The sequence below is a fragment of the Pteropus alecto genome, unplaced genomic scaffold, assembly GCF_000325575.1.
Source record: "Pteropus alecto unplaced genomic scaffold, ASM32557v1 scaffold326, whole genome shotgun sequence".
Lineage (NCBI taxonomy): Eukaryota > Metazoa > Chordata > Mammalia > Chiroptera > Pteropodidae > Pteropus > Pteropus alecto.
This window is the reverse complement of record NW_006438873.1, coordinates 448,049-470,766: the sequence shown is the minus strand read 5'-3', so window position 1 is coordinate 470,766 and position 22,718 is coordinate 448,049. Positions and strand designations below refer to the sequence as shown.

Genomic DNA, 22,718 nt, shown 5'->3' with positions numbered 1-22,718 from the left:
GTAGGGAAATCGCGTCACCAAAGGGAGAGGTACTTTGTCCAATAGCTAATACACAGCACAGCCAAGCTTTGAACCCAGCTTGTTGGGGAGGGAGAGTTCTGATTCCTAACTAACCACTGCACACTACTACCTCATTCCTGCAGAGCTGTACAAGTTGAAGCCCAGTGTTCGGGGTGTGGCAATTTTGTGTGCCACTTGGCACCAGAACTTTCTTCTCAAATACTATTGGAAAACCAAAGAGACTGTCACATTCTTCTAACACTACCTTTGTATCTGCATCTGGGCCTCTATGGTTTCCCTTCCCCTGTTGCTATGCATGAACTCCTACACCCTTCTCTAAGGCTACCCTCACATTGGATCCCATTCTTTTCTCTGTTCAAGGGCATCATTCTAGCATTCTCTGCCTCTCTTGCATCGCCAAAATTTCCTCTTCTTCTGGAACATTCTCATCAGTACACCAACATGCTGTACTATATAACCCATCCTAAAAAGTCCACTTTGACCCCGTATCTCTATTCAGCTACTCCACCATTTATTTCCCTTCTCCTTGTTAGATCTAACTCTACAGTCCCTCTCTCTACTTCCACATAACTCCTTCTTTCCTAACCCCATTCCAATCAAGTTTTCCACTATACCATCCTCCTGAAAGGACAACACTAACCCCCACATTGACAAATCCAGTAATTGAGTTTCAGCTCTCCAAAGCACACTCCTGGAGTCAGCAGGGTGGAGATCAGCCCCTCCTGAGCTATAGGAAATGAGAGTGAGGAAAGGATGTTTCAGAAGAGATGTAGTGAAGTTTTGGCAGGCAAAGACAACATATGGGGTTGCATATATAGTAGCTATTATAAGAAAAGCAAGGAATGCATGTATGTTCAGATAATGAAATACACAAATCAGCTTAATTCAGATCACATTCATATTTTCCTTCTTCACTCACACGTTTCTGGTGGAGTAGCAAATATTTCTGGTCACTTCTTTCTATTCAACATTCAGCAAGTCATAGTTTACACTTAGTTGGGGCTGACTATATGTAAGGCACGGTTTTGTGTATTTTGCATAGATTTTCTTATTTTATTCTCTCCACAATCCTCTGAGGTCATACTTTTTAAAAAAATCATCACCCCTGCTTCACAGATGAAGAAACTGAGGTATACAGAAGTTAAGTAACTTGTTTACAGACACAAAGCATGTTTTATGGAGCTAGAATGGGAGTTGAGGCAGGATAACTCCAGATTCCATCCTTCGACCACCACATGTTTAGATGTGTCTCCAGAACTCAACTCATTTTAAATGGAATTCTCATGCAGCATGGCATCAGCAGGCAGAAATGTCCCTTTATATGAAGTTCCTTCAAAGAATAGCAACTCATATATTAACATCAATGTATTATGTACGAAGGTACATCGATCATATGATGGTGGTTTACTCGAGGTAGTCCTATAGGACTCTCCTGGTTTCAGGAGAAAGAAGGCAGGCTTAGTTCACTTTAAGCCTCCTCCTGCTCAAAATGAGGGTTTTCAATCAACACATGTGGGCACTCTAGAATGGCAGGGGTGTAGCTGGTCATAGAGGGCTGTGAATGACAGAAACAACTCACAGTAGTTTAGGCAAAGAGGGGGAATTTCTTGGCTCTGGTAACCAAACCCCAGGGAGGGAAGGGATGTAGCTTTGCTCAGGGTGATAGAATGCAGCCAGCAGCTGTGACTTTCTCCCACTTAAGTTGACATGTTGGCAGCATGCTGTCACACAAGACTTCCCCATGAGGTCAGAACAGTGTTATTCCTAGGTTATTCATCTGTGAGGTGTCTTGCTTCCCTTATCCTGAAAAGAAGTTTCTTAACTGGTGTGTCCTGGGCCTCACACTAAGCCCATGGCACAGAGAATAATACAATAGACCACTTTTGGTGGAAATGTGAGTAGAGGAGAAGCAGTCCCCAAAATAGGGGGCAGCATTAGTATCCCCAAAGAAACAAGGAGGAGTGCTACATAGTTCAAACCAAAATCTTCTTTGTGGTGTCTCAGGACCTCCTTCTTAGAGGAAGTAACTTATGTATGTAATGAGGGCCTCAAAACTGATCTGGAGCTTGTTGAAAAGAAGAAGATAAGAGGAACAAGAATTCGACTTGAGAGTGGACATGTGAAAAAGTTTAGGGTGGGAGAGTTGAGGGAGCCAGACGGAGTTTATTCTCACAAGTGCGTAGAGGTATAGTGATGGAGTCAGATGAAGTGTGGCTGCAGAGGAGGCCACAGTGAGCCTCATGGAGCCTGAACTGGATCTTAAGGGTATGCTTTGGATAGGTGTAGTAGATATAAGGTTTTGCTTACCAAGTCTTCACTCTTTTAGCAGTCAGACACCCTTTTCATTTTGGAGAACCCCCTTTCCAACCCTCTCAGTATATGGGGCTTATGGAGAGCTGGCCTCTCTACTCAGCTTCTGTGACCTCTGCCTGGTCAACGGAAGCCACTGCAATTGGCTCTAGGATGGACATGTGACTCAATGTAGGCCAAAGAAACGGCCCTAAGAGTTTTGCTGCAAGTGTTGGGGTTTATTCCTGCTAGGGAGACCAGAGCCTAGAGATGCACAGAGATGAAGCTCTGATAAAAATTTCTGAGGACCTGGGTCCATCTATTCCTAAAGCCAACTACCCCTGGGCCTCTCAGTTACCTAATTCAGTAAACAACTTTAATGTTTGTTTGTTTATTTTTGCTTTAGCAAATAATATTTCTGTCTCTTGTCACTGAAGATTTGTTTCTAAGCAGGTGAGGGACAGATTTGTGTTTTGGAAGGATGTTCTTTTGGCTGGAGAATAGTATGGAGAGAGCAAGTGTGGAGGCAAGCAAGCATTAGAGAATTCTGCAACTTAGGAGATGGATCAGTGCAAGAGATGGTAAATGGATGCATACAGTTTAAAAACATGAGCGAAATGGGAGATGCATTTATGTGGTAGACTCCACAAGACATGGCAACTCTTTGGGATATGGGGAATGGAGAAGAGGGAAGAGTCGGGAATGACTTTAATGTTTGAAATGGAGTAGTTACAAAGGCTTATGATAGGGTTTTTACCTGTTCCACATATTTCAGGTGTAAGTAGAAAAATGAACTCAGATTGGCTTAAGTAAAATAAGTGAGAATGTATTAGCTCAAGATCTGTAAAGGTCAATAGCTTCAAGTACAGTTAGATCCAGCATTTCAAAAGATGTCATCAAGGTGGATCTTTATGTCTCAGCCTCTGGAACCTACTTTCCTCAGATCTGGCTTCATTCTGTCCCAGGCTCTCCCCTCAAGGCGGTAAAGATGGCTCCCAACAGCTCCAGACATGGGTGCTACCAGCTGAACAATCCCAGTGGCAACAGAGTGCTTCTATTTCAATAGTTCCACTAAAGTTCCAGGCCTATCCATGAGTCAATGCCTGAGATGTTGATTGGACAGACCTGGGGCTTTTTTCTGGATCAGGAAGTGATGTCATCACCGCTCAAACTACAAGGACTAAAAGTGGGGGTAGCCTGCCTCCCCACATAAAATAGAAAGTATATGACCAGAATAAAGGGGAATGGATATCGAGTGGGTAAACTAACAGGTGCCCACCTCAACGAGTATGAGATAACATTCTGAGTAACAAAGGGGGATACTTTTTACACAGTGGGGTATAGAATGGGTGTGGGAGAGTGAGAGTCATCTTCAGGGAACCCAGTGGCATTGAGGGTCTGGGGCCTAGAGTGAGATTGGAGACTTGATTTAGCTGCCATTTTAGATGAAATAGTTGGCAAAAGCCTCTTCGAGGTGATGATATTTAACCTGAGCCCCACAAGATGAGAAGGAGCCAGTCCTGATCTGGCATGGAGGTGGGAATTACCTTGATATAATGAAAAGGCAAAATGAAAACCAGTGAGGCCAGAGCATGGAGGCAGGACCTTGTGGGCTGGTAAGTCCCTCCTTGAATACTAACTAGTATGGAAGCCATAGCGAAATCTTAAGTGGAATGAGTAGGGTAGGGTGTCAGTGACTCTATGAGAACTACCTGAAGGAGGGCAAGCCGACCGAATATATACGAAAGAGAAGTAGAGGAGAGAGAAGCAGAGCATTTCTATATCATCTTCCCACTCTGTCGAGGCAGTTTCTGTAAGTTGGGTGTTCCACACAATCCGACCCAGATTGGTGTAATTGGCCTCAGTTTATAACAAGAAATCAGCATCCCAAAACCACAACACAAATGAGTATCTGAGCCAGGCTATGTCTAAATAGGAAGATGTTCTTGCGAATGCTGGATCACAGAACTGCCATGTGGATTATAAATCTCATGAACTCTACAGCCAAAGCTTATGGACAAGTTGGGTCCTGCTAAGCACATTTTTTGTAAAAAAGAAGACCCTGGAGTCTGAATACCTGGTTTGGGTCTCCTGAGCCTGGAATGCTCCTCCTTTCAATCTCCTTGAGAAGAAGGGGTTAAACTGTTTAGCCCATTTGTCCTTGGAACCTCAGCTTGCATCCCACCCTGGAATTTTTCTCTGAGCTGCAAAGCCAGGCCAGCTGCCAAGTCATATATACATTACTGGGTAGCCAGGCAACGCAGTACTTTTTCTGGGAAGGCTCACAGTGTGGTGACTGTTTTGTAGACGCCAGATTCCAGATGGAAGAAAGACTTTAATCCCCAGCTTGGAGGCTGTTTGGCACATTTCATTCCTGAGATCCTGCGGGGGCCAATTTTTACTCTGACTCTCCAGTGCAGCCATTTTGTCACATTCTGTTTCTGATGTTTAAATTGTAATCCTCTACAAGTCGGTTTCTGTAGAGTGGGAAATTGGAGAGAAGTCTGGAGGGAAATTGGAAAAAGACATGGGAGCAAAACGATAAATTAGATGAATGATAGAAGAAAGAGAAAAGTTCGGGAAAGTGAGGAAAAGAGGATCAACTTCTTGGGTGATTAGGGAATGCAAATCAAAATAACACAGTGCCAGATTTCACTTTCAAACTAATCACAAAATTAAAATATTGATAAAAGCCAGAGCTGCTGAGGGCAGGCATAAGTGAGTACTCACATCCATTTTCAGGGCATGACATCTTGGAGGATGATTTCGTAGGATTTAGCAACATTTTAAATAACACCGGACACAGAAAACATATTTCCAGTAATTAACTCTACAGAAATGCTCACAGAAGCACATATTTTAGTTGGGAATTACAAAATATTGGAGATACTCTGTCTGTCTATCGTTATAGGAATATAAGAACAGATAGAGTTGTGCCCATATTGTGGAATCATAAGCAGCTGTCCAAAAGCTGGATGCAGAGTTGTGCATTTGGACATAGAAAGTTGCCTGGGACATACTGTTGGGTTAAAAAGAGAGAGAGAGAAAAAAAAGTCAAGTTTGTGAGCCATATGTAGAGTTGGAACTCAACTCTATTTAAAAAATGTGTGTATGTATATATTTATCTGTATTTACTTATACTTTTATACACACAAAAATTTCTGGAAGGAAAAATTAAATAGTAATAGTGGTTAGCACTGTGGTATAAAAAGTTGTCCTGAATTGAGTGTTGATTCAAAAAACAGAAAAGGAAGGTGCCATACAATGTATAGAATATGATTTCATTCCCATAAAAAAGAATCTCTGCATGTATGTGTGTGCACACACGGGGACACACATACTTCTTTTGTACAAAACTTTCTCAGAGAAACAAAAAACAAGAAAACATTAATAGTGATTGGCCCTGTGGAATTGGAATGACTTTCACTAGTTAGCTTTGTAGATTTCTGTATAGTTTGCAGTTTTTTTGAAGATTGTTACTATTTTTTTAATTTAAAAATCTTTTAAAATACCTTTCAGAAACTTATAATTATCAACCTAACATAAATATTTTTAAGCAATTTTCTGTATGAATCTCTTTCTCTGTCTCTCTCTCTACATGAATATATATACACACACCTATGTTTTATACATCCATATTATATATATTTATATATATATAAAACGTGTATATCCACTGACATGTATAATGTTTTATAGATGATAGATAGATAGATAAATAGATAGATAGATAGATAGATAAAAATGTTAATTTTTTTAAGGCTCATTATGTGGCAGGCGCTGTGCTGGTGGGCTACCCTGGGTACCAGAGAGGAGAAAGGGTTGGTAATTGTAACTGGAGTATCAGGATGGCTTTGGGAGGCTATTGGCTGCTGGTTACCCAATAGCCGAGGCGTGGTTTAGCCTAAACTGGGAGCGGTAGAGATGGGGAGACATGGCTAGATCTGAGAGGAGAGATTTGGACTGAGTGAGGACAGCTCTGAAGGAGACAAGATGAAAGGGGGCAGGGAGGAGAGACAGTTCAAGCCAGAAAAAAGGGGATTTAGCTGCCACTGGATGAGAGAGGAAAGGGAAGAAGAAGAGACCTGGATGACCCTGTGATTCAGATGATGGTGATAAAACTCTACAGAGACTGCTCTGGATTGAGGTGAGGGAGGGAGAGCTGGTGTTTAGCTGGACTTTGTTGAGTGCTAGTGCAACAAGGTTAAGAGTTGACGAAGAAACTATGGAGGTTTCTCAAAAATCAGACAGAACTATCATATGATCCAAAAATTCCACTTCTGGGTATATACCCAAAGGGATGAAAAGCAGGGATTCAAAGAAATATTTGTATACCCATGTTCACAGCAGCATTATTTGCAATAGCCAAAAGGTGGAAGCAACTCCCGTGTCCATCAATGAATGAATGGGTAAATGAAATGTCCATCTATACAATAGAACATTATTCAGCCTTAAAAGGAAAAGAAATTCTGACACAGGCTTAAATATGGATAGACCTTGAGGATATTATGCTAAGTAAAGTAAACTAGTCACAAGAAGATGAATACTATATGATTCCATTTATATGAGGTATTTAAACCAGTCAAACATATATATTTGTGTGCAGATATTTATATATATCCACAAAACCTTCACCACTATCAAGACAGTGAACATATCTACTGCCCCCAAAAGTTTCTTTTTGCCCTTTTACAGCCTCTTCCCTTTTGCCTCCTCACACTTCCTCCCTGAGAAACCACCAGTCTACTTCGTGCCACTATATTTCATTTGCTTTTTCAGACTTCTATATACATGGAAGCATGTAATATGTCCTCTTTTCTTATTTGGCTTCTTTTACTCTGTTTAATTGTTTTGAGATAATTATATGTTGCTGACAATTACAGTTTGTTCCTTTTCCTTGCTGTATAGTATTCCATTGCATGGATGCACCTCAATTTATCAGTTCATCTATTGATAGACATTTGAGTTGTTGCCTGATTTGGGCTATTAAGAATAAAATATCTATGAACATTCATATACAAGTCTTTGTATAGGCATGAGTTTCATTTTCCCTTGGGTAAGTCTCTGGGAGTGAAATGGCTGGCTCATACAGTATGCCTATGTCTATATCCTCCTATATGGTTCACAGGACACTGATTCAGGTTGCGTGGCAATGTACTGAATAATTTTTAGTATAAGTATGTCCCAAATAATACATGCACTTATAGTTTATGTGAAATTCAAATTTACTGAGTAACCTACATTTTTATTTACAAAATCTGAAAGTTCTAGACGTCTCTCAATTCTTTGAGGTCTCAGCTCAAATGTCATCTCCCCAGATAGTTCTTCACTAAATCCATCCCCACCTAGTACTGTTACCAGCACCTTATCCAGCTTCATTTTTTTCCCTGTTGCTTCTCACAACCTGACTCTGTACATCAATTTCTTTGTTCATTTTCTATTTCTCCCCACTACTGCTGCACCAGCAACACAAGGTTAGGGATGTTGACTTGTTCTCTGTTTTATCCCCAGTACTTACAAGAGTGCATGGTACACAGTAGACATTCAAATAGTATTTTAAATAAATCTAAACTCCAGCTTCCTCGTGTTACATCAAAGCCCACAGCCCCTGTTGGTGGTTTGAAACTAAAAACAACTGAAGGCTTTCCAGATCATGTGTACGCATGTGTGTCCAGGCAGCTGCATCCAAGGACATAACTAACAGCTAAGCCCCCCTGGATCTATGCATTACTTGGTCAGCACATTCTCTTCCCAATAAAGTGGCTCAGAGCCCAGAGAGGTTTTGCAATCCTCACCACACCCCATGTGAAAAAATGTCTTCTAATCATTTTAGTTTACAGATGGATTTGAGGCACAGAGCCATTCAGGACAGATCAAGGTTGGGTGTGAGGCTGGCTTTGTTTTGCAAAGCGAATGGTAACCAGGACCCAAAACAGGGGTCAAGAGGAGAAGTGCATTTGTGGGTAGAGGGATAGAGGCAGTAACCTGAATGTAAAAGAACTGAGACCCTGCAGTTAGTGGCATTTGGGAGCTGAGGTTGAGGAGAGAGATCTGGGCTAGAACTGGCACACCCTGTGGTGGCTGGGCTGTGGCCTTAGCTGAATTGTCTTGGAATAAAGTTTAGTGAGGAAGACAGGCAAGGACTGTCCACACCTTTTGTGGAATGCATAGGTTCTGTTGGAAGCAATTATCAGTTCAGGCTGATCTCAACTGAGTATGTGAGAAAAATTTACCATGATGGCCTAAATTAATAATATTTTTCTTCTATAACTGAGGATGGACTGTTATGGTTCAATAACTTCATTAAAAACCCAGGCTCCTTTTGTCTTTCCTCATCATCTTTCATTGTGTAAGGCTCTCTTCCTTCTGGTCACAAGATGGCTGTTGTACTTCCAGGCATCACATCCATGTTCCAGACAGAAAAAAAGTGTAAAAGGCCGAATTTCCTCATGAAGCTTTGCTTTTTATTCAAGAATAAATGCCAAGATAATTTTTTGCCATGATTCATTGGCCAGAACTAGCTCGCCTGCCCCATTCATGCAGCTGCAAGGGAATTCTAAGGAGGTAGATATTTTTAACTGAGCACATTGCTGTGCTAAAAAAAATTAGAGTGTGTATTTAAAAAAATAAAAAAGAGTAGAATGGATGTCAAGTAGGCAATCAGAGTTCTTGGAATAGTCAGTGATAAAGTGGGAAGAGAACTTAGGAAAGAATTGGGTATGAACAGGGCTCCAGAAGCCAGGAGGGTAACTAGAAGGAGGGCTGAAGACTTTTTCCCCTTAAGAGCCAAGGTTTGGAGAAGAGTGGAGAAGGATATTAAAATAGCTCTCTTCTTTATCAAATGCCTATTATGAGCTAGACAGCACACCAAGCCTTTTTCTAACTAGTTTTCTAAAACCTTCACCACCATCCACTGATGTAGACATTATCATTTCCTTTATACCGGAGGCAGAATGAAACCTTTCAGGAGTTAACTAACTCTTGTCACTGTTGCAGTTTCTTGAAACCGTTCATTTATTTGTTTGAACACGTAGTAAATTTACTTGACATAAAGATCCAAAGAAATAGAATATTCATTAAAGAGTGAATTTTTGTGCCTATTCCTGTGTCTCGCCTACCTAGGTCACCTCTCCAGAGACAATTACTGCTAACAATTACAGTCCATCTTCTTTATTTGCAGATTCCATATTTGTGAATTTGCCTACTCATGAAAATGCATTTTTAGCCCCCAAATCAATATTCATTGAGTTTTCAAAGCCATTCACTGATGTGCAGCAATGAAAAATTTGAGCAATTCCACGTGAACGTTCCTAGCTGAGTTTGGACAAGGTAATGATGCTCTTCCATCTTGTTTCAGCTCTCATGCTATAAACAAGTGCCCTTATAGCAATCTATTTAGTGCCACATTTGGGGAGAAATTTTTGTGATTGTTATTAGAGATTAGCCTGTTGAAAATGTCCTCCAAGCATAGGGCTGAAATACTGGCTAGTGTTCTCAAGTACAAGAAGGCTGTGATGTGCCTTATGGAGAAAATATTTTAGATAACATTTCTGTATATTTCTATAACTATAACTCATTCAGGCATGAGTTATAGTGCTGTTGGCCATGAGTTCAATTTCAACAAATCAACCATGTATTTTAATAAGGGGCCTTTAAATAAAACTCATATAAAACAAGTTTATGTGTAGATCAGTTGACGAAAATGTGATTCGATATTGGCTAAATCAGCATTCACAGTGGCTTTAGAGAACATAACTACCACCTATAACGGAAATTGACCATATATATCTTTGTAGAGATGTTCTGAGCATGTACCAGCTTACATATCTCTTTCTATTTGCTTATACCTTCCACACACACATAAATGTGTGCACATTTTAGACACTATTCTGCATGTTGATTTTTATACCTGGCAATATGTCTTGGTGATTGTCTTCTGTTAGTTTGCCCCCTAAGAAGTAGACACTGAAACAGCATTAGATATAAAAGAGATTTCTTGGGGGAAGACCTGTGAGGGAAAATTGAACAGGAAGCTTGGGGAGTCTAGGACAACTGTTGAATTCTGATGCAGGTCTGACTCTGAGTAAAGAAGAGAATGGATTAAGGAAGGTTGGGTGGAAAAGTCCTAGCTTGCAGTATAGTTCTAGGAAGGTTCAGGAAGGCTGTTGGGGCAGTCCTCTAGTTAAAGTCACCTGCCTGAGGAGTCCTGTGCCTCCCAGGAGTGGGTCTGCACTGATATCCCCACTGGGTGCAGCCTGGGGTCAGTATGGCTTTGGTGCCATTACAGTGATGAATTTCAGAATGCAACAGCTGAGGCTGTTGGCCAATGGCGTTCACTGTGGGAAGAGATCTGAGAAGTGCCAGCTCATGACTGCCATATCCTCTGTTGCTACAGTCATGCTACCTCATTAATTTTAATAACTAAAAAAAGATTCTGATGAATAGATTTATCCACGTCGATTGAATCAGTCCTGACGAGTGGGGAGTTTCTAATCTCTTGCTATTACAAACAACACTATGGTGGAAAATCTTATACACGAGTCCTTTTTCAAGAGTGTGTCTGCTACATGACAACTCAAAGAAGAATCATTGCAGCAAAGCATTTCTGAATTTGTAACTTTAACAAATATCATCAAATTGTTCTTCGGAGTATGTACCGTTACAGGTCATCCTCCTCCAACCCAACCATGCATGAGAGCAGCTGACTCCTACACTTTCACCAACACAGTACGTGATCAAGTTTTTAATCTCTGACTACCTGCTGAGTGGGAAATGGTATGCTGAAGTTTTATTTGAGGTTTCTTTTATCATGGTTGAGGTTGACCATCTTTTCATACATATGAGAGACTATTCGTGTTTCTTTTCTGTGGACAGTTGGTATTTAAATTTGCTTGAGCTGTATGCTATCTATTCCTTCATTTGAATTTAAACCCTAGAAGGACAAAGGCTATGCTTGATTCTTACTGTCGTACGCCATCATCTAGAACACACCTGGCTCAGAGCTGGGGGATTGCACGGACAACCACAAGGCTGGCAAAGAGCAGTGCTGGAAATTGAACCCAGTTTGCTTGGTCCTCAATGTACTGCCAGACACAGGGTACCAGGTGGTTTATGTTAAACATCCCTTTTATCTCTCACTGCCTTTGCATGCATCGTTTCCCTATCTCGGCCCATGACAAGACCATGGCTCTGAAGATAACAAGAAGTATCAACCTTCATGTCACATGACTCCGGAATAGAGAAAAATGCATTTGAGCTAAGGATGAGTAGATTGGAAAGTTGGTGCAAATCAAGACAGAACAGTTTGAGTTTTAACAGATGGCCCAGTTTCCAGAGGCAAATTCAACTCATCAACCTACCCTGGGAATTTCCTCTGGGCTGAAAAGCCAGGTTTGATTCCAAGAAATATATACATTGCAGTGTGATTAAGCAAGAGAGCAGTGTTCTTGGAGCCACAGCACCATGTGGTCAGTATTTGGGAGACATCCACTTCCTGACAGTAAACAGATTTAAATGCACCATCTGTTTTGCAGTTATTTTTCTGGACCCATTTTTAGTCAGCTTCTCTCTCTAATTTTCAGGTTCTGACAACCTTTTTTTCTTTTTCTTTTTGTTCCTTAAAATGACATAAACCAGTATTTGCTTTTTTTTCATGTACCAGGCTTGATTATTTTGAGTTCATTTATATACCTTCATTTGTTCCATAAAACTTAATAAGCAACACTTTTTTTTCTGTTGATTTTGTCATCAGTTACAATAAATAAGAACTTACAAAATAGTGTTTAATTTTGTCCTTTAACTGGTGGAAGGATATATATATTAGAGACATAAAAAAGAAAATTGATATGCAGGAGATGAGCAAAATTTAATCATGTACTCTTAAATTCTGTTAACTTTGGATAATTCTATTTATGTTTTTCTTTTAGGACATGAGAAAATTCCTTTGGGCAATTTCTTACAAGAGGGTCATTTATTATGTGTCTCATGACAATTTGACACTTCAGGACAGAAAATATGGAGGCCTTGGAAACCTCTTGTTGTTCATCCTGAGAACTCTTGGGTGTATGCAAATTTCCAATGATGATAGAATGAATGAGCTCAGTTTTGGGGTTCTGTTCACAGAGGCTTTATGAAACTTGAAAAGTCGATTTTTAAAAATGTTTATTTTCCATTGTTTTTATTTTTCACTATAAAAGTACTGCTTGTTTGCATAAGGAAAATCAATTCCCCTCAGCATTCCATAACCATGTTAAAAGACTTGCTGTGTGTTCTGTTAGTCTTTCTGTTTCTGTAGCTGCCTCATGTCCTGCTGTGGTTTTTCTAATTATATACTGAAAACTGCTCCTCATCCAGTGCCTAACTTCTCTATTTTTAATTCCCTTGCTGATTCTCACCCAGTGCAATTTGGGCAAGTCACTTTATCAGCCTGTGCCGTAGGGTTTATCAACCTGTACCACATGTAGGTTTCCAACACCCTCCTTCATTCATGCTATCAGTCAATTTTTATTATATGCCACATGTCCTGGGCCACTGCTTTCACAATTTCCAGGAGACCACATCCCCTGAGTATCAGTCCTGAACTGCTAATATCATTTTCATCCTCAATCACACACTTGGAAATCTCCACAGGGTGGGTTGGACCACGGACCACATCAGCATCTGACATGTTATAAACTCGGCACCCCAACCAAAACCTTTCCTTTAACACTCTTTTGGGGGAACCAATGTGTCTCCAAATTAACTATTGAATGCTTATTTGCTGAAAGCCAAGTTTCCAAATGATCACATTGTTAAAATATCCCAATTCGCTGTCTTGTTCCAAGGTTTTTCTTAGAAAATAAAGTTGAAACATTTCACTTATTTGAATCAACAATACTACTTAATGAATATCTTCGGGACATTTACTATAGACCAGGTGCAGTTCTCATGTCAAGATTAAAATAGTAAGACAGCATAAATTCTCATCCTACAGAATGTCCAGCCAAGTGGAGGAAATAGTCGAGAAGTACACAAATAGGGTAGAAGACCTAAATAGATATTTCTCCAAAGAGGAAATACAGATGGTCAATAGACATATGAAAAGATTCTTAAGATCACTAATCATCAGAGAAATACAAATTAAAACCACAATGAGATATCACCTCACACCTATCAGAATGGCTATCATCAATAAATCAAAGAACAAGTGTTGGTGAGGATGTGGAGAAAAGGGAACCCTCATACATTGTTGGTGGGATTGCAAATTGGTACAGCCACTATGGAAAGCAGTCTGGACGTTTCTCAAAAAATTAAAAATGGATCTACCTTTTGACCCAGCAATAGCACTTCTGGGTATTTGTCCAAAGAAATAATAATTTGTAAAGATCTATACGCCCCTGTGTTCATGGCAGTACAATTTACAATAGCCAAGATATGAAAGCAACCTAAATGCCCATCAACAGACAATTGGATAAAGAAGTTATGGTTCACATATATGATGGAATATTACTAAGCCATTAAAAAAGTGAAATCTTACCATTCGCAACAACATGGATAGACCTAGGGGTTATCACGCTGAGTGAAATAAGTCAGACAGAGAAAGATAAATACCATATAATTTCACTTATATGTAGAATCTAAGGAACAAAAAAAACCAACCTAATCAAAAACACACTCACAAATATAGAGGACAATCTGGTGACGGCCAGAGGGGAAGGGGTTGAGGGACTGAGAGAAAGGGGTGAAGGGTTAAAGAAGTATAAATTGGTGGTTGATAGATGGTCACAGGGATGCGGAGCACAGCATAGGAAATGTAGTCAACAGTAATGTAATGGCTATGTGTAGAGCCAGAGGAGAGAAAGAGCAATCGGGAGATCATTTCATAAACTACATAAATGTCTAACCAGTGTATTATATACCTGGAACTAATAAAATAAAAAAATTTTAAAGTACATTATAATACATTAATAACATTAGGTAGTCATAAAAAATATAGCGTGAGGTAGTGAAAGAAGGCAGACAATAAATAGTATAATTAATATAATATAATAATATATAATGTAGTATAATATATGATATACATAATGGTATAGTATGTGATATATGATGTAACATGTAACATAAAAATGTAATATACTATTATATGTAATAATATATAATACAATATATGATATAACATGATATGTAATATAATAATATAATGTAATATAATGTTATATGGAATAATATAATATATAATATAATGGAATATAATGTTGTATGGAATATAATAACATGTAATCATGTGGTATATAATAATGGAATATTTAATATAGTATAATATATGTGTAATAGAATCATATAATGATATAATGTAATATGTAATAATATAATGAGGTAATGTAATGTCAGGTAGAGAGAAATGAAGCAGGTTGAGGGGTAGAGAGTGAGGACCAGAACTGTTTATGTGCATAGACAGGAAGTGACAAGTGAACTGAAACTTGCAAGATGTGATCAATTCTGCCGTTGCAACATTTGGGGGAAGGGCAGAGGGAAGAGCAAGTGCAAAGGCTCTACGTGGAGATATATAGTGTGTTCAAGAAACAGAAAGGAGGCTTTGCAGATGCCACCGCTCCAGAGCCATTAGTCTCAAGCCTTGGTCAGCTCAACTGTGTTCTTTGACATTGCCGTTGACTGCAAGCCCTTGGGCTGCATCTCCTTTGAGCTGTTTGCAGACAAAGTTCCGAAGACAGCAGAAAACTTTCATGCTCTGAGTACTGCGGAGAAAGGATTTGATTATAAAGATTCCTGCTTTTACAGAATTATTCCAGGATTTATGTGCTGGGGTAGTGACTTCACATGCCATAATGGCACAGGTGGCAAGTCCATGTATGAGGAGAAATTTGATGACGAGAATTTCATTCCGAAGCAAACAGGTCCTAGCATCTTGTCCTTGGCAAATGCTGTACCCAACACAAACAGTTCCCAGTTTCTCATCTGCACTGCCAAGACTGAGTGGTTAGATGGCAAGCATGTGGTCTTCAGCAAGGTGAAAGAGGGCATAAATATTATGGAGGCCATGGAGCACTTTGGGTCCAGGAATGGCAAGACCAGCAAGAAGATCACCATTGCTGACTGTAGACAACTCTAATAAATTTGACTTGTTTTATCAGAAAGGAAGGAAGGAAGGAAGGAAGGAAGGAAGGATGGAAGGAAGGAAGGAAGGAAGGAAGGAACTCGATCATGGAAATTTCACTAGATGTTTGATGACATTAAGGAATTACCGTTAATAGCTGGAAGTTGGGGAGGGAGAAAGAGAGAGAAGGAAGGAAGGAAGGAAGGAAGGAAGGAAGGAAGGAAGGAAGGAAGGAAGGAAGGAAGGAAGGAAGGAAGGAAAGAAGGAAAGAAAGAAAGAAAGAAAGAAAGAAAGAAAGAAAGAAAGAAAGAAAGAAAGAAAGAAAGAAAGAAAGAAAGAAAGAAAGAAAGAAAGAGAGAGAAAGAAAGAAAGAGAGAGAGAAAGAGAAGGGACTGTGGTGTGGCAGGAGTGGAGGGTATGAGGCAGACAGTGTGGGGAGGTCAGAGCAGATGGGAGAGCACCAACAGATCACATGGGACCTTTTAGGCACGCGTGAGGAGTCTGGATTTTATTCTGAGCATGAAGAGTTTAGAGCTTGTTCTGAGCATGATGAGGAGCCCTTGGATGGTTTCACTCATCGTGGTGACATCTTACCTGCATTTTGCTTTTGCTGTATAGGGGCAGAGAGATGGGGTAACAGCTAGAGAGAGACTTGGGATCTAGAAGGCACTGCTTTTTAAGATGATAGATGTTACAGCCTGTCTGCACATTGGTGGGAATGACCTAGTATGGGGAGGAAACCGAATGGTTGATGCAGGAAAGAGAAGATGTCCAAATAACATTCCTGAGCAGATGACCAGTGATGGGATGGGACCTTCAAGGGAAGGAGCTGGAAACTGAATTTGCCAAATAGACAATCTGCCAAATTGAGTACTCACTGTAAACTAATTTCTATTAAATATTTATTCCTGTGACAGCACATAGTGCTACACGGGAAGGTGTTAATGAACCTCAAGCGTAAGTTTTTTCTTTGATGTTTTGGTTTCATTTTAGTTGAAAGTGTGTCATTTTGGTTTTGCTCTAGCTTTTGTTTCTCTCCGGCAGGTTTAGCTCAGCTTCGTAGCCTGCTGTGCAAATCTAGCCCAGTCACACATCAGATTTGGGTGTAATTCTCATTTTGGTCACGGAACACCTCTTGAATGTTTAAAACATGCCAAAAACATTTATGTGGTTGTGGTGGGTAACATATCTGAATGTTAAGAGAATTTTAAAAGGCAAAAAACAATCACGAAAATGGATTGGATGATAGAAACATGTTCTGTCATTTATAACATCCTTGACACAGAATACTCTTTGTTGAAACACCAAGAAATTCTCATTTTAAGATATAAAAAGCCTCAGAACACACTAAACTTCAATTTGGCCATGACGAAACAGCTGCAGTCAATGTAAATCTGAACTAAAACTAAACTTCCCTAAAATGAAACTAAAACCTCAAATGGAATTATTCAAGCATCGCAGATGTCTCTGTGTTCCAAACGGACTTCTGTAACTGTCAGAAATAGTTAAAAGAAACATATTCTGTTGTTTGTTGTTGTTGTTAGTTGTTGTTAAATGGAAGAATGAAGTAAATTTAGACATTTAAGGAATTAACCATGAAACAAAAATGGTCGTTTGGAGAACTGATTTTCAGTGAATTGACTTTGAGCTGGTAATGTCTAAACACCATATATCCTATATTGGGGGTTGGTTTTATAATTATCTTTAAATGTTCAGATGTATCTGCTTATACATTCCTCTCTATCTGTGATGTATTTCATTGTCAGATAAGGAAATTCCCATGGCTTACAAGGAACGGAGACCAGTTTTGAAATCAAATTGTTTGGAAAGAAGCTGATGGGCATGGAAACAGGGTATTTAGATTAAAGAGAAAAATAGGTCCCGCTGTTGCCAGATGCTGTTTCAACACATCACTCTGCTGGACTTTTGCCCCAGGCTAAAAGCAAGCTGCCATTCTAACATATACACATGTCAGGGAGGTCGGCAAAGGAACAATGTTCCCGAACACACAGCCACACGTGCTTGGCTTTCAGGAGTTCCTCTGCCCTGCAGGAAACAGACAACTCATCCATGCCTTCACACACCCTATCCTTGGAACCTTTTCTTTCAACTTATTTTTTTGTAATGTTCATATTCTAATAACCTTATCTTTCCTTCCTTCCTTCCTTCCTTCCTTCCTTCCTTCCTTCCTTCCTTCCTTCCTTCCTTCCTCTTTCTTTCTTTCTTTCTTTCTTTCTTTCTTTCTTTCTTTCTTTCTTTCTTTCTTTCTTTCTTTCTTTCTTTCTCTCCCTCTCTCTCTCTTTCTTTTTTTCTTTCCTCTTTCTTTCTTTTAAAACAAAACCTGTGTTTGTTTTTATTTACTCATGAGCTACCTTCAGTTTTCTTCCCAAATTAATTTACATGCCTTCATGTGTTCTGTAAAAGAAAAAATATCACCATTTCTTTGTTCTGGTTTTGGTCATGAAGATTGAGAACTTTCTAAACAGAATTTGCTTTTATTCTTTGACAGGGAGACATTCTGTCTTGTTCCCCAGTTTCTCAGGTGGCTGGATGCAGAAAAGACAGCTACCACTTTGAAATTGGGGAAATTTGATAATTTATTCTTAAAATCTGATAAATAGGAAACCATCTGATAAGTTCTGTTGTGTTTCCCTGTATGTTAGGACTATACAGTAGTATATCTTTCTTAAGTTTTTAGATTTCAAGACTATCTAAATAGTTTGGGATGTATTTTTTGTATTAACAATGCAGGAAGAACTTTCGAGATTCCCCATGTTTGCGCTGTGCCTCCCCACTACACCCCCGTGAATTGTGCTAACGAATTCCAGATGAAGCTGTGGAGAAAACACCAGAAGAAATTAGCTCAGTCTTTTTAATTCAAAGCCAGTTGGCTCTATGTGTAAATACATTTATTCTAAACTGTTTTGTTTTTAATTCAGAATAAATATGTACTTCTTGTAACAGAGCAACCAAATAGAGAACTCTAAAAATGATGATATATTCCTGACTCCACAACCATACCCCGATGTAACAGTATGAAAAATCGTTATCATTCTCTTCCCTTTTCTGTAGAATCACACATCAGACTCATTTTCTGATCCATTTTATTCTAATTCTTTGCTTTCATCACTTACACCTAACTTTGTGTCAATCAAAAATTATAAGGTTTTTTTTGCAAATAAACATTATCAACCCAGCATAAAAGTTTTTCTTAAAATGTTTCCTTGACCAACAGACATATGGAAAATTGCTTAACATCATTAATCATCAGACAAATGAAAAATTAAAACCACAATGAGATATCACCTCACACCTGTCAGAATAGCTATCATCAATAAATCAACAAACAACAAGTGTTGGCAAGGATGTGGAGAAAAGGGAACTCTTGTGCACTGTTGGTGGGACTGTGAATTAGTGCAGCCACTATGGAACACAGTTTAGAGGTTCCTCAAAAAAAATGAAAAATAGGACTACCTCATGACCCAACAATTCTGCTTCACGGTATTTATCTGAAAAAATCCAAAACACTAATTTGAAAAGATACATACACCCCTATGTTCACTGCAGCATTATTTACAATAGCCAAAATATGGAAGCAACTTAAGTGACCATCAAATGACGACTGGTTAAAGAAGAATACTACATGCTAGGTATGGAATCTAATCAATACATACAATGGAATATTACTCAGCAGTAAAAAAGAATAAAATCTTGTCATTTGCCACAACATTGATGGACCTAGAGGACATTATGCTAAGTGAAATAAGTCTGACACAAAAAGATGAAATAAGTGATTTCACTTGTATGTGGACTCTAAAAAAAACAAAACAAATAAACTAAACTAAACAGAAACAGACCAATAAATATAAAGAACAAGATGATGGTTGCCAAAAAGGAAGGAGTAGGAGTTGGAAATGAATGAATGAATGAATGAATGTTTCCTTTCCATTTTTATCTTATATCTTTACAATCTCTGTAAGTGCTCACTGTTACCAGCCAGGCACCCTGCTAACTGCTAATGGACATCCTTTTATTTATCTCTTCCAAGAAAACATCGGAGATATATTTCATAGTCACCTCTGATAGAGGTGAAAGGTGAGGTTCTGAGGCATGAGATGACTTACCTATGTTAAAAAAAAAAAAGACAAATGAGGCCCCAAATGAGGTCACTTGTGCTCAGACCCACATCACCAAACCGAGACTTAATACTTAACTTAATTCTAGGTTTCAGCCTCCTCCAGGAATAGAATCTTAGACCAGTCAATCTGAAATTTCTTGGCAAGTACTAGTGGGACCCTTGTTCTTCTGTGTTCCCAATTCCTTCTGCGCCATTTTATCTACCGGATGGGATGCTAGCCAACTCAGGAATCATTGAAATAAAGCCAACAAGATTTTTTAAATTTACTAGGTTGAATTATGTTTTTCGACACCTGGTTATATAGCTAAAGTATGGTAGAGTTGGGATTCAAACTCTGGTTTGCACATATGGACCTAAAATTCATTGTTGTTTCAGTTTGTTTTGATTTTTGTTTTGCTTAATGATACTTCATAAGCATGCTTTCATTTTTTTAATAGTCGATTAATTTTTTTATTTAAAAAGTGTTGATTACAGGACTACTATGTGCTAGGTATGGGATCTAATCGATACAAAGGCCACGTGGCTATTGAGAGGTACCAGAATATGCACACCCCCAAAATATACCTCTTTGGCATATGGAATATTTTGAGCTAAAGGTCATTGAGAACAAGCAGATGCAGGTAAAGCTGTAAAATCAGGGCACACATTTTCCTTTTGTAAGGTAAACTCACATATACAAAAAAAACAATGTTTCTATTTATCAAGATCTTTTTCCTAATACCTCTTATCAATAAAGAAGGCACCCACTTAAATCTGCACAACAAACCTTACAAAATGACCCTGTATGCCTTACTTTTCCTGGTCACCTTCCCATAACTTGCTTCCCCTGCCCAGAAATACCTACTTTGTCCTAGGTCATGGATATGACAGTGAACAAGACCCAGGGGAGCCTCAGCCCCATGAAACAAGCCTTCTGGTGGAGAAGGCCAACAGCAAACTTGTAGCAAGTCAATTAGGAGAGTGAGTTAAGATGGTGATGAGAGCTGTGAGAGAAATGACAGTGGATAAGGGAGGAGATGAGGGGGCATTGTGCATGGGGCAGGGGGCAGGGATGGCATGTCTGGGCCGTGACTAACCTCTGGGGTGAAGCTTGAGTGCTGAGGAGGCAGGGATGTGTCTGTTCATCTGTCTGTGTGTCTCTGTGTTTGTGTATGTGTCTCTGTGTGTGTCCGTGTCTGTGTGTGCGCACGCGTGTGTGCTGAGGGAGAGCATGTAACAGGGCATGTCATGCAGGGCCTCAGGAAAGAGGATACTCTTGGCCCTTGAGCAGTGGGGACCCACGGTCCAGCTTCTCCTTCAGAAGCCTGGTGCTGCCTGTGGGATGGGGTGCAGGGAGGGGCAGAAGTGGGGTGGAGAGGCCCTCAGGGGGTGCTGTCATGCTCAGGAGGAGAGAGGAGGGAGGGTAAGAGAAGCTGACAGATGCCAGGTGAGCTGAGAGAGGAGTGGCAGGCCTTGAGGAGGTGGGGGATGGGCAGAGGCACTCCCTGAGGCAGTCTCCTCACCCAGCTGCTGCTCCTTCCTCTCTAGACGGGCCTGTGTCACTGGGGAGGCACAGCTGGGAAGCAGAAAGGGGGTTTGTGGGAACAAGGCTCACCAGGCAAAGCTGTTCTCTCCTCCAGGACTCCATTCTTCCCAGGGTCCCTCCTCAGCCTCACTCCTCCTGCCTCCATGGGCAGAGGTCCCTAAAGCTGCCAGCTGGAACCTCACTCCCCACAGGTCCAGCACACTGGCAAGCTCTCCACCACCCCCCTGCCCTTCACTCTGCTTGTTCTTCCACACCGCCCCCCAAGCCCTCCATGTTGCCAAACCCAGTTACAACTTATCTGCTCTCACCCTCAACTTCTCAGCAGCATTCGAAAAACGTCACCATGCTCCAATTATTAAAGGGCTCTTTATACCTTGCTTCTGCGGACAACCCCCACTCCTCATTATCCTGCAATTTCCTTGGACCTTCTTGCTCATGGAACTGGGCTAGTTCCTTCTCCCCGCATGTTGGTGTCTCTTGGGCTCTGGCCTGGGCCACCCACACCCTCACCTCGGTGGATTTCATTCGCACCCATGGCCTTATCTGCAATCCATATGTCCCTGTCTTCCCACATTTCTATTCCAGCTCAGACCTCTCCCTCAAGCTCCCCCATCTCATCTATCCAACTGCCTACTTGACATCTTGATTTGTGGTTTCAAGGCTGTGGTAGCCAGACTCCAAGGTGGCCCTGAGTATCCTTGCATCCTGGTATTCCTTTGCTTCTGTGGTCTCCTCCTCCCTGACCTCTGGGACTGTGGAATCCTGTGGACACGGGAGGCCAGGTCATCCTTGCTGCAGGCTGCCATGTTGTGAGGACATGCCAGTAGCTCAAGGGAGAAGCTTACAGAATAACTGAAAGCACCCACCATGAGTCTGCACTACCTTGCCAGGCATGAGACTGAGTCACCTTGGAAGTGGATACCACAGACCTAGTCAAACCTTCAGACAACTGCAGTCTCATAAAACATCTCAGGCCAAAGCTGCCCAGGTAGGTTGGTCCCAAATGCCCAATCCACGGAAACTGTGAGAGACCATAAATGATTACTGTTGTTTTCAACCACTAAGTTTGGGGGTAATCTTTTTTTCTAGGATAACTAATACTTAGTACTATCACAGTTCAAGTGGAAATCTCGAGTCTCCACCTCCCAACCCAAATCGCAGATCAATCCCACTTCTGCATGAAAGTCCATGTACTTTCTCTGCCATCCATTCAGTTTCTCCAGTCAGGAATTCATGAATAATTCGTTTGTCCACTTTTCCTTTCTTCTCTCCACCAACGAATCCAAGTGTGGTCAGTCCTACTTACCAAACAGTGTCCATTAAATTCTCTCCATCGTCATGGTTCCACCCTAGTCCAAGGAATCGTCATCTCTCACCTGGTTTCCCTGCTTCCAGTCTTGTGTTTCCTGTACAATCCATTCTCCATATACATTGAGAGGCACGGTTTTTATTGGCATCTCTGAGCACATTACACATTATCTCTTTGAATTAAAACTTTCTGATGGTTTGCCATCACTCTGAAGGTAAAAATTGACTTGCTCATGTGTCTTAGAGTATCTTCATGTTGTGACCTCCGAGGGTCCTTTGATTTTGGTTTTGACATCCAGTTTTTGGATCCCAGGGGAGATGGTACATTTGTTTAAGTTTTTCAA

General features: G+C 40.3%; 1 protein-coding gene across 1 annotated transcript in view; it reads left to right on the top strand.

Moving 5' to 3' along the window:
* The window catches only part of LOC102892935 (peptidyl-prolyl cis-trans isomerase A), a 24,222-nt gene extending 8,784 nt beyond the window's left edge, over positions 1 to 15,438 (top strand). Inside the window, exon 2 of the mRNA XM_006915965.3 lies at positions 14,915 to 15,438. Coding sequence (XP_006916027.1) covers positions 14,915 to 15,418 — 504 coding nt within the window. The 3' untranslated portion in view covers positions 15,419 to 15,438. The remainder of the gene's footprint in view (positions 1 to 14,914) is intronic.
* The last annotated feature ends 7,280 nt before the right edge of the window (positions 15,439 to 22,718 follow it).